Here is a 13236-nt window from a genome sequence, read left to right as displayed (position 1 = left end):
TGGGTTGAGATTTATTTATTTAAAATTTATACATTTTTTTAAAGACTTTATTTGAGAGCAAGAACAAGAGTGATTTTCGAGAACGAGTGGGAGGTGAGGGAGGGGGAGAAGCAGACTCCCTGCAGAGCAGGGAGCCTGGCATGGGACTGTATCCTAGGACCCTGGGATCCTGACCTGAGCCGAAGGCAGACGCTTAACCTACTGAGCAACCCAGGTGCCCTAAGTAGGTTGAGTTTTAAACACTAGATTCATCTAATGCAGTGCTGTCCAATAGAGATACATTAGCCACATGTGTAATTTTAAGTTTTCTAGTGGCCACATTTTATTTTTTTAGTGGTCACATTTTAAAAAGTAAAAAGAAACTGGAGAATTTAATTTTAATATTTTATTTAACCCAGTGTATCTAAAACATCATTTCAACACATAAAAATGAGAGAGATTTTATGTTTTTCTCTACTAAGTCTTTGAAGTCCAGTGTGTATTACACTTAATGGCACTTCTTATTTTGGAATTGCCACACTTCAGGTGGTCTATATCCACATGTGACTAGTGGCTATCAGTGGATCCTGTGCATGTAATATTTAAAGGAAATGTTCTGATCAGTTATCTGAGAGTCTGTGGTTCACTTGCAGGTTATGGGAATGTGGTGGAGCTACGCATTAACAGTGGCGGGAAATTACCCAATTTTGGTTTTGTTGTGTTTGATGATTCTGAGCCGGTTCAGAAGGTCCTTAGCAATAGGGTAAGCAGTTTTTCATCTTGATTTCTTTCTTTCTTTTTCTTTCTTTTTCTTTCTTTTTCTTCTTCTTTCTTTCTTTCTTTCTTTCTTTCTTTCTTTCTTTCTTTCTTTCTTTCTTTCTTCTTTCTTCCTTCCTTCCTTCCTTCCTTCCTTTCCTTTCCTTTCCTTTCCTTTCCTTTCCTTTCCTTTTTCTTTCCAAGAGTATCTTAGATCTTTGAATGTATTCATCCTTAAAACTGTGTTTTATGAGTAAAGTACAATTGATTCCAACATGTTTGGGGTAATATATTCCATGGTGACTGGCCATTACTGTTGAAAGACTTGACTGGGAGTTTAACAAAACATCTGTCTAAATAACTTAGTTTTGGAGCCATTGAATGAAGAGATTGAAATAACTAATAGTTACCAATGCACTGAAATTGATGCAGATTTCTTTCCTTGGGGGGTGGGGTGGGGCGGGTTCTGGTTTAGGAGATGAAATACAATGTTAACTTTTAGCTGAGATAATTTAAGAGCCAATTTCCCCCGAGCAGGTTTGATTATTACCTGGGACTAACTATGAGGAGCCTTCTCCTTTTATTTTATAAGTTGTCTAGGTTTGGAGTCACCCTGCCTGGAACCACTTTTATTAACAGATCTCTTTTTACCAGTACTTTCTAATAATAAGAGGGATTTTGTAGAATTGGAATCTTACTACTGTGTAGTTCTTAAGGAACCCTTCCCTTCCCCCACATCTTTCATTAGCAAAAAAATCACTTTTTAGTAGTAGTAGTAGAGAAGAACAAAAGTGTAAATATTTACTGAGATGGATCTGGGAGTTTAAAAATCTCACTTAAAAAAAAAAATTGAGGTGAAATTCACCTAACATAAAATTAACCATTTTAAGGTGTAAAATTTAGTGGCTTTTACTATACTTTGTGTAACCATCACCTATCTTCTTACAAAACATTTTCATCAAAAGTAAACCCTTTATCCATTAAGCAGTCCTTTTCCATATCCTCTGTCCTCAGCCCTTGGCAAAAACTGATATTTCAGTCTCTGCAGATTAAAACTACGGATTAAAACTACATTTCCATGTAATGGAAATGTTGTAGATCATTATTTCCTGAGGTTCTGTAGAATCTCTGATGTTTTTCACAGTGTTGATGGCTATACTGTAAAGTTTAATGTTGTGGTTCTAACATTATGTGAGCCTTAATCTGCAAATCTGTATTTAATCTTTCAAACTATTTGACCACTGTTTTTATGAAGCATCTCCTGCAAAACATTTAGAAATGAGAGAACAGTGGCTTATCTTAGCATAGCCACTGAATACCGAACCTGGAAGTGTCCCATAGGCTTTGTGCATAAATCCATCATTCAGCATGTAAAAAGGATCCAGTGGCCAGCCTTCTTGGTGCAGCCTTGAATTCATCCTTAGAGGGTCTGATATTCCCAGTGGGCCAAAAGAGGTCAGACCTGATAACTGGCTTCTTAGTTTTCCAAGGTAAGGGTTTTGTTTCATTTAATGCACACAGATAAGCCATGGCATCTTTATGTGCAAGAATATTTTGAAATAAAATTTCCTCAGAAAGGAGCTGTATGTTTGGTACATTTTTCTCATTCAGATTGCTTCTACTCTTCTGATAACTCCTCAGAGATGTCTTCAGTTACTACCTTTAAAAACATACCCAACCCCAACCTCTCTTCCCTTACCTTTCAGACTTTAATATGGTTTTGTTTTTCTCATTGTATGCAGAACAGGGCTTCAGATTACTGTGTTTGAAGAGGTTTATATAGAGTGAATATTAAAAAGTTATATATGTATTTTAAATATTTTAGTGTTAAATAATGTATGAATGTACAAATACAAATATGTATTTAATCAATTTTATTATTTTTAAAGATTTTATTCATTTGAGAGTGTGAGAGGGCATGAACAGGGGGAGGGGCAGAGGGAGAAGCAAAGAGATGTGGGGCTCAATCCCAGGACCCCGGGATCATGACCTGAGCCGAAGGCAGATACTTAACTGAGCACCCAGGCACCACCAATCAAAATTTTAAATATGTTATAATTAGAGTTCCAAAGAGACCTTTCCTGGGTGCCTGGGTGGCTCAGTTGGTTAAGCGTCTGCCTTCAGCTCAGGTCATGATTCCAGGGTCCTGGGATCGAGCTCTATGTCAGGCTCCCTGCTCGGTGGGGAGCTTGCTTCTTCCTCTGCCTACCATTCCCCCTGCTTGTGAGATCTCCCTCTCTGACAAATAAATAAATGAAATCTTTAAAAAAAAAATGTAATAAAGAGGGCTTCTCTACCCCTCCCCCCAGGCCCAATGCAGGTTTCTTCATGTGTACTTTCATATCACCCCTTTGTCCTTTGGGAGTTTCAGATGGAGCTTGTCTTTCCCTCTTCTCACTGTGATGGTGCTTCTACCATACTCTTTTCAGTAATTTTTTATGAGTACAGAAATAGCTTCCGTAAGACTGATGACCATGGTGTCTGACAGGCTGTAGTGTAGCGTTGTGTCTTAAAGTGTATACTTGGCTGTCAGGATGCCTTCATTTACGTTCTGCTTCCATCGCTCATGATGTTGTGACCTGTGAGTTAGTAGTTCCTTAACCTTCCTGGCCCTTAATTTGCTGGTCTCTCAAGTAGGTGAGATGACAGCCCTCAGATGGTTGTGATGTTAAATGAGATAATAGGTGCAAAGCACACAGAACACATCTTTGCATAGTAAGCACTGTTAGATACTTATCTAAAAAAAATATGTCACTTAGAAAACTAGTGCGTGCCAGTGAGGAGCATAAATTGAATTCGTTGGCTCTTGAGTAACCCTTTTTCTACTTTAGATCTGTTGGGCTAAAAAGAAGGCCCAAGACGTAGTGTGGTGGATGTATCTTTTTTTCCTTTGCTAAGCTGTTATCTTTATTATCTTCAGTATTTTCCAAAATTTCTTTAAGGCAAATAACATTTTGTTACAGTTCTGTTTAGATGAAATGAATGATGTTTTTGAGATGGGTATGTACTTTGCATAAATAATGTGCAGCACAGTCTTTCCACATTAGGTGATGATGGAAGATTATTCTAAGCCTTCACATCCATGGGGAGGGTGGCCATTCTTATTTACATTATTCTATTTATGTAATTCTATGGGAAAATAAGATTTGCTCTAAGAAGTACAGTGAGAGTTATTTGTGCTGCTGTGTTGTGTTTTTTTGAACTCGCTTGCATACCTAACTCCCACCTTTGCATGTATTTGGTAATTGGGAGAATTACGTGTTCTGAGTTGGAAATAAAAACTGAACTGAGAATGTAGCTGATATATAAGCTGCTGGTTCTTTATGATGGCTTTGTTTCTTTTATATTTGGTAGTTGGTAGCCCATAAGCACTATGTAAGTCTGCTTACCTTGATTCCTGCAGCCCATCATGTTCAGAGGTGAGGTCCGTCTGAACGTGGAAGAGAAGAAGACTCGAGCTGCCCGGGAAGGGGACCGTCGAGATAACCGCCTGCGGGGACCTGGAGGCCCTCGAGGTGGGCTGGGTGGTGGAATGAGAGGCCCTCCCCGCGGAGGCATGGTGCAGAAACCAGGATTTGGAGTGGGAAGGGGAATTGCTCCAAGGCAGTGAATTGCTCTTCATTGATCTTCACGCAGCAGTACAAATCTTCTAGCTCCTGCAGAATGGTGAATTTCTTACACCAGCGTTTGGTATCCTGGAGTTTGACCCTAGTCTATTATAAACTGCTTAAGTTTGTACAATTTTACTTTTTGTGTTAATGATGTGTGCTCCCTCTCCCGCCCTTTCCCCTCCTCACGTTTTAGTCCTTCACTTCCAATTTTGTGGAATGATATTTTAGGAAAAACAGATTTTTAAAGAAGAGAAAAAGACTGAATTTCCTTGCTTTACTTTTGCATATACAGACTGGATTTTTTTTTAACCGCCGTTTCCCCAAAGGAATGTGTCTTGCTTATTACTGACATTTGGTATGTTTCATTCATTAGAATATTTCTTATTTTCTATGTGTTTCAAAAGCCTGTGAGAAACACAGGATTTGATAAAACATTTTGAAGCCAGGAAAAATCCAAATCGTTTCTTCTTTGAGAGTCATGACTACCTTCTGGTGTGTAGAAATTGCCATTGGAAAAATTGACATTTTGATTCTTTCTGGTATGGTTAAAAACTGAATAAAAGGTGTTAGTAGAGTTTTTTTTTTCTTTTGATATGTGATCACAAAACAATTATAAGCCTGTTTTTACCATTTAAATTGTGAGATAGGTTTTAAATGTCTAGAATGCAACTGATTTAGATTTCTTTTGAAGTAGTTTTTTCATGTTTAATTTGTATTTGTAAAAAAAAAAAAACAAAAACCAAAAAAAACCCCCAAAACAAAAAAGAAACCCCAAAATCCAAATAACACAAAACCAGAGCAAAACTGTTGTGCCTTCTATTTATCTTTGATTCCAGCCTTGGCAGTTGTTTAAAGAAAAATTTAAAAAAAAAATAGATTTGTTTTATCAGGTGTAGAGTATGTTGGGAATTGAAGAATCCCTCTTCACCTGGTATGTCTTCTGTTCATTTGTTATGCCTTATTCTTAAAATTGAGTCTCAAACTGGAATGCCTTTAAGGACAGATTTGCTTCTATAGAGGTCCTTTGACCTAAATAGTCCAGCATTTGTATTAAGGTTTATTTCGGTATCTATTCAGAATCCTAATCATAGCCCATAAAAAGGAATCTGACTTTAATATTGGACTTTGTGCTTGAGTGTCTGCCCGTTTTTTCTTTTTTTTCTTTAAATCATAGCCATATGGTAAATTTTCTATTTTGTTATGGTTCTCTTTTATTGATGGGCATGCAGTGGGTGTTTCTTGGAAATGGCCAATTTTTATTAAAATATTTCTGGAAGAAAATTTAATCTGGCAATATAGCTTAATATTCGTTTTACATAGTATGTTAATTTTTTGAGTGCCGTGTGTGAGGTGGGTGAAGGTTTTGTTTACACATTTACACAGTTGTGAAGCAAGCCTTTGTGTGATAACTTGTCATACTAGTTGGAAGGGCAACGAGGTTGTCAAATTTAACTTATTTATTTTCTTAGCAGTGTTCATCATTAGGACTCTTTGAGGATAGTATATGAGTAGGAATAGGAATGTTTGTTTTGTTGTTACTAGGAAACTCTAGGTTTGCTGAAGGGTGTAGTCTTAAACTAAAATGAAGTTTGATATTATCGGTCCTCAGTACCTGAAATATTTGAAAATTGGCAACATCTCCTGCATAAAGAAACTTACATAACTGAGTCACATGGCTGTTTTGGGTCAGCTTAAATAACTATTTGGTAACCACTTCATTTGGCCCAGACCAGTGATAATTGGAAGACAGCTTGTACTTTTGTAGCTTATATTAAGCCTGTGGTGGAAATAAAAAAACTTAGCTGGAGTTGTTTTTGAAAAATATTAAGTTGTAGTAACTATAAGGTCATAAATTATGGATAATGTAGAAATCATTTTTCAAAGTAAATGCTAATCCATATATTTCATTAAGCATTTTTCCTACTCAGTAGTTTAAGGGCACCAACTGGATGCAGTGATTCTCAACCCAGGCTGTTAATACATCCTAGAGGACGTTTGGAAATGTGTGAGATTTGGGGAGGAGGGAAGAGGAGACACCACATCTGGCATTTAGTGGGTGGGGCCAACAATGCCAAATGTTCAATAAAAATAAAGCAAACCCCATTGAGATCATGGCTCTTCCTCATTCCCTGTAATACATGGAGGATGGAGGAGTGGGTGAGGACAACTGGAGTAAAGACAGTCCTCTGAGAAATAGCCTCGGATAAATGAATTAGTAAATAGAAATCTCTTTTAGGAATTATAGTAACATCTGCAGGGAATTGATAATCTCACTTTCCTTTATTTGTACCTATGTGTGGTTTTTAAAGAAATATTTGGAGAGGTAGTAACAGTATGCTACATGCTTCTTGTAACTTGTTGCATAAGCTTAGAAAACAAAGGGTTGCTTCCGTAATTTCAAGTCATCAGAATGGGATGATTGCGGAGTTTTAAATAGCATTGGACTTTATATGTCAGATTTAGCATCATGGTTAACACTATGAAGAATCCCAATATCATTGTTTACATTATTGCTGATAGAATAAACAGGATACCCTAGATACTATATATTCACACAGGTAGAAAGTGAAAATAGGACGAGATTTTTTATAGGGAGCATCAGTTCATCACATTCAACCTTTTCGGGTTTAAAATACAACTTTTCATCTGTAAGAATGGCCCAGTATGCAGTTCTTTTCTGCTGAGCTTTCAATCCTTCACCCATGAGTATTTTAGCTAAGTAAGATTGGATTGGTTCAGTGGTCTTAGTCTTTTAAGATCTTGGGCCTTACAAAAATACAATTGTTTTCTTTTGCGGTGAGGTTGGGCTTTACTTGTGTATTCCTATGTTTTCAACTTTTTGAGCTATTGCTGGGAGCAGTGAAATGGCTAATCCAAAAATCATTATTTGGCTGGTGGGTAGGTTACGACCACAGTATTCGTTTGAACTGCACTTTTGGTCTTAGGTTAGAAAACTAATTTTCACAATTACCCTGTGGATTAGGTGCTATTTTCCCAAAGCTTTCCCAAAGTAATAGATGAAGAAGAAATTGCATCAGAGCATTTAAATTTTAGGCCTCTAAGTCATCCATGTAGCAAGGAGCAGATTGGCATCCAAAAATTGATGCTTTTTCTCTAGAACCCTAATGCCATGTATTTACATTTGAGTGATATACTGAAGAACAGGACATGACCATAATAAGTTACTACAGTACAGAGACCCGAGTCCGTAAAACATTCAGAGAAAGGTTAACATTACTCTTCTCCATTTCCTTTAAGGTAAACAAGATAGGGAAACATTGATTTTGCAGGGCTCCTTTTGATTTGTATAGACTGTGGTAACACGGGAACAATGACTTGTTCTTAGGTTATTTTCTCATCTGGTATTTTAATACATGTAGTACAACCTTGAAATCGATGTGGAAGGTAACAATATTTTTATAATACCTTAATCCAGGTGGGTTTATAGCTGTTGTGTTTTGTGCTTATAACTGCCGTCCTTTGATACTTTTTTTTCATCCCTTTATTTGAAAACCCTTGTAGAGTTTAATAATTTAGTGGGAAACGTGGCACTTTATAGAAAACAATTTGTTAGAATCTATATGGAAATAATCTTTCTATGAGGTTTAAATTTATAGACCATTGTTTATGCTGAGTGGCTTTTTCCTTTTAAGTAAATGGTTGCATTTGTCAAATCTACTGATCTAAAGAAGACTTCTAATATTGAAGTTTTATTTTTGTGCTACTTAAAAGAATCTTCAGGAAGTGCATACAAATGAGATGATTGTTGACCCTTTCGTTAGCAGTTTTGAACCTTTTGGGGGGAAAAAAAGCAACTTCAACATTTATTTGAATATGGGATTTTAGATAACTGCCTATTACACCACAGATGGGCAGTGGACAGTTAGACATAGTCCACAAATGTTTTAGAAATCTTGAAGAATGTGCTAGAAACTTAGCAACATTTTACATGGGAAGTTGCTGATCAAGTAATGGCCATGTGGCACTAGATCAATAAAGATTTCTGGTTTTAAGGTAGTAATACCTTTTGGAATTTGTATTTGTTTACTGTGATATTGAGGTTCTGGGGACCATAGGTAGGCTTGTGAACTCTTAGGAGACTATATTAAAAGAGGAATGGTAGCACATGTGAGATAAAACTTATTTACTTCTTAATGGATATGTAGCTAGCTCAGGATAATGCTGAAATTAGTCTGCTTTGCTCATGCTTTCGTGAAACATTCTTATTATGGCCTGACTGAGTAAGAAGTTGATTAGCAGTGGTCTAAAAAACCCGTGGTCTTGGTTTTGATTATATTTACGTATTGGCTTAGAATTAAGCTTGTTCACTTTCTGATTATATGACTTGCTTTGAAAACCTTGGACAGTCTGTGCTTCTCCAGTTTCCACTTGAACCTGGTAGTTTTTGTTTTGTTTTTTTTAGTTCCCTACAAGAGGAAAATAGTATTGGAAATCAGTTCCATGGTTACTTCCATAGACCACGTGACCTGGCCAATTACAGAAATCTGTACACATTGAGTACTTTGGAATATGGCCAGTGGCACAGAATCCTAAGGGACTTATAGCCATCCAGTGTGTCTTCATCTTTTTTAAAAAAGCAAATTAAGGGATGTTTACCAAAAATTCACTATTGAATTTAACAAGTATTTATTTTTCAGAAGCCTGCTTATGGGACATTTGCCTGTATTTTTGGTAGTAATTAGATGATTATATCTCTTACTCTGGTTGTAAAATAGTTTTAACTATTGCTGTAATTAACCAGTTACTGATTTTTAGTTACTGATTTTTTTTCCCCCAAGCTTTGATGTCACCTGTTGGACTTTGGATTTGGTTTAAATTCTTAAATGTTTTTATGAAGTGTATATACACTGATTGGGCCCTTTTAAATGAAGACCTTAAACCAAAAAATTGGCATAAAGAAGTTAGGGGAGAAGAAGAGAATAACAGGTCTTCCTTTCTTTTAAGATTCAGTGTATGCTTGAGTAGGTTATGTGGAATACATCATGTTACAAATATGTTCATATAGGTAGGTGTTAGATTTTGAAGGATGGGTGGAGGTGGAACTTAGCTGGTGGGATAGCAACCATTTGTGATTTATATGGAAAAAATGATAATTCTAAGTGAGAAACATCAGAATATTTAAAGTTTTTCTTCCCATTCTGATTATTAAACATAAGAGGCAGGAGAGACTCTTAGAATTCTTTGAATCCTAGAATGTTAGTGCTGGAAACAACTAAAGAGTTTGTACATCCCCTTCATTTTTCAAAAGCTAGACGGCTCAGAGAATGGATTATTAGCACAGAGTCCCAAATTGGCTTGTAGAAGTAACATGGAGCACCTTCAGGGTCTCCACTCTGCCCTAGGTTCACTGTAGGAAGCCAGAACTGTTAGAGGTCAGGATGTGGGGAGAAAAGGGAAGGAGCCACATTTTATATGCTTATTCAGTTGCTTCTATAGCTCAGTTTTCATACCCAGTTTTTCTCTGTTTTCTTAGAACTGTCTTAATGCCCAGTTCTACCAGGGCCTGTTGTCTAAGGACATTACCTTGTGCTCCCCTCAGGGATGGGTGTACTACTAGCTGTCAGAAAGCTATTGGGTATCCTAATGTGTTAATAGCTGAAACTCAGCTGTAATTTTCTCCTAAATCCTTCAGCATTTTGCATTCTGTACATTGTGGTGCTTTTCCCACCTTGTATTGTTATAACTGTAAGCTCCTAAGGGGCAGCAATTTGGTCTTAGGCATGTGCCCTGTTCAGTGCCTGGCAGCGCCATGTCCGTATCAGGGTCCTAATCTTCCTTTCCAGTGATTTCTCCCATTCTTCATGGAGGTGATGCTCCAGCCATGCTAAACTACTTAGGATTTTTCTAATAAGCCTGGCTTTGCTGATTTTGTGGCTTCAAGTGCCTTCTTTCTTCCCTGAAGATAGACTTGCATCCCCAAATCTCTTGCCATCAGAATTACTTTTTTCAAGACCCAGTTCAAGAGCATTTTTCTTTTCCCTAAGAGAAAAGATTTGCATCAGGAGTGGGGAGTCCCTTTTTGGGGGGTCGATTTGGCGAATTTGAAGTGGGGAGTAAATTCATTCTTGTCTACTTCCCTTCTACATTGTCCTTGCTGTTTGAGATTCTGTCCCAACCTTCATTTTTTAAAATATGTGTTCATAGAGCACTTTATACCTTTCTCCTAGCTCATAATTTACCCCCTCGACCTCCAATTAGAATGACCTGTATCTGTTTTACTACCTTATTAGACCATAAGCTCCTAGAGGAAAAGGACTGGGGGATTATCCCTGTATTTCACCAGAAGGTACAGTGACTTCCATGAAAGGAGTCCTTAAAAGATGACTCATTGGGTTGAATAAATTAATGTATTTCTGTTTTCATTCTCACAAGTGAGGCATGCCTAGAGATAGGACTTAATAAATTGTAAGGCACTATGACAATTCATAGTGGAGGGATTTGTTGGGGAATTTTGAGGGATGGGCAGAGGAGGGAGGAAGTCACCGATCATTCAGAGGTACTTCCATCCTCGGTCTGGGTGATAGGCCATTTCTTTCTGTGCCCAGTATATCCCAGACACTTTGTTCTATGCAGAAGAATTTTATGTGCCAACTTTGATTTCTTTTCACAAACAGAGTCCATTGTTCTCTCAGTTCATGTCATCACCCATGCCACAAGTCTAAGTCCTCTGCTGCTTTTGTTCTTACTCCAGCTAAGTCCTGTCAGTGCTACCTCAAGTCTTCACATCTCTTTCCTCCTCACTCAGATAATCTCACTGGCCTCTCAACTTCCTTTACCTGTTCTGACCCCCAGCCTACCTTATACACAATATTAGATTCATCTTACTGAAACATAGCTCTGACCATGTATCCCATGTATGTGTTCTATCTCCCCTACTAGACTGTAAGCTCCTTATGGGCAGGATCTGTGTCGGAGTCGTCTTTGTATCTCCCATAGTACCTATCAATAAATATTTCTTGAATGAACCAACGTAAAGCCTTGTCTTAAGTGAAATGATGTTTTCCAGATTAAATGTAGGTTCCTCTCTGAGGTAATCACAGTACTTCAGAAGTTTTTTCACATACAAAGTTGGTTAAACAGTAACAACTATTATGAATTAACCACAGAGAAAATTTCAGAAAACTTTAATTTTTTTCCATTGGAATCAGCATGGATATGTGTATATGGATGGTTCAATAAATATATTTTTATATACATGTATCACAGAAATTTTACATTACATCTTCAAACTGCAGAAATAGATTTTTTTTGTAAGCCAAAAAATAACTGCCATAACTTTTATGACTTCATGCAAAAAAAGGGGAAAGAGTAAGGGGTAAAAGGGAGTTGGTTGTTTCGGGTTAAGAGTCCAATAAGAAGTAAAAATGTTACATTAAGGAAGCGATTGCTTAACACGCTGCTTAAGGTGGTAGCCAAACAAATCCTTAACTGCAGCATTAAGGCCATACCAAGTTTATACATATATACCAAGAAATTTCCATATAAAAGACATACTATCACATTTTCTTCTGGGAAAGGATGAGGAGCTTTGTGAGTAATTCTGACCCAGTTTTCCAGGCCAATTAAGATGTCCCTAGGCTCCTTCTAAATCTCTTCTACTTTGGCTAGCTGTCAGTTGCTTCTTTGTGGGCTTGTGACTTTTGTAGTCTCTTACATGGAAGTATGAATCATCTTGAACCTTTTCCATTATGGGTGATGAAGCACTTTGTAGTTTAACTCACACTGCCCAGCCCAGCGTATTTTTTTACATCTCCCAAAAGTATTAGAATCACAGTTGGAATTGTAACTTGCAGTCGTCTTACCTGTAACAGACTCCACAGCCAATACTGGCATTGTGACCTGAAGTATTACACAGTGCCTGTTCTTCAGGGTTAAAATAACTTTTTGAGTAAAGTTTAATGTGAGGTTTCAAGGTAACATCCCCTGGACCTGTTGAAAATTTAACACTTTTACCCCCTTTATGTCATGACATATTTAAGTTCCTTTTTGGAAAAAAGTGTAAAATCACTTGCAGAAAAATAACGTGGGGTTTGTTCTTCTGTCTAAACATCAAATCAGGCAACTTTTAAGACAAAGTGTAGGTCTGTTGTGCAAATATCTAAATGCGTGAAATGGAGAAAATCTAAGGGCAAGTCCTTGGGAGATGACTTCCAGTTAGGCAGAAGTCATTTGCTTTGGCAAGGTTGGGGTATGACCCTTGAGAGTGCACACTCTGGTTCTCTTGGCAGAAATTGGCCCATCTTGATGAATCTTGAGTAAAAAGGAAGGTTACTAAGTCTAAGATAAATTATGTAAATAAGATACCCTTTTCCCCAGTGACTGAGTCTTTATTTGATAATGTTTTAACTCCTTTAGAATGTTTCAAATCAGTCTAATACTGCTTTTTCATTAATGTTGTCTTAGCTGTGCATTGGAAATCCCTAGTAGTCCTGTTTGTCCCCATTTTCCAAATATGGCTCCAGCGTGTTTACAGCAGTTATGGCTGCAAGGTAATTCATTCTCCTCCTATGGGTTCCCTGGGCCAGTCAAGTTTGAGAATGAGGTCTCTGGAAATGGCCTATCTTGAGAAGACCAAAGAATTGTGATTTGGAAGGTAGTATGTTTGAACACTTAGAAAGTGAGCACTCACTGTCCTTCCCAATCATGCACCGGCCGCTCTTAACCCAAAATGATGCTAGCTATTTCCATTGCAATGATTTCATCAGTTTTGGATAGAGTGATCTTAGCCAACAGGTCAGTCGTGATCCTGATCGGCACAGTGAGACGCGGACATCCTTTGGCAGTCGTGTTCTTACCTAGAGGGCTTAAAAGTGTTAAGGATTTTGTCTTGGTCACTTTGTGGTCCACTTTGTACATTTCAATTCTAATT

At 37.5% G+C, this 13236-nt stretch overlaps 1 protein-coding gene across 3 annotated transcripts in view; it reads left to right on the top strand.

Moving 5' to 3' along the window:
• Positions 1–11336, top strand: part of G3BP1 (G3BP stress granule assembly factor 1) — a 38778-nt gene extending 27442 nt beyond the window's left edge. For all 3 annotated transcript variants that reach the window (XM_040630386.1, XM_040630385.1, XM_040630387.1), the window contains exons 11-12: positions 633–742; positions 4139–11336. In XM_040630386.1, coding sequence (XP_040486320.1) covers positions 633–742; positions 4139–4345 — 317 coding nt within the window. In that variant the 3' untranslated portion in view covers positions 4346–11336. The remainder of the gene's footprint in view (positions 1–632; positions 743–4138) is intronic.
• Positions 11337–13236: the final 1900 nt, after the last annotated feature.

The sequence above is a fragment of the Ursus maritimus genome, unplaced genomic scaffold, assembly GCF_017311325.1.
Source record: "Ursus maritimus isolate PB19 unplaced genomic scaffold, ASM1731132v1 scaffold_15, whole genome shotgun sequence".
In the NCBI taxonomy this organism is placed as follows: domain Eukaryota; kingdom Metazoa; phylum Chordata; class Mammalia; order Carnivora; family Ursidae; genus Ursus; species Ursus maritimus.
The sequence above is the reverse complement of the archived record's forward strand: the minus strand, read 5'-3'. Positions and strand labels throughout refer to the sequence as shown.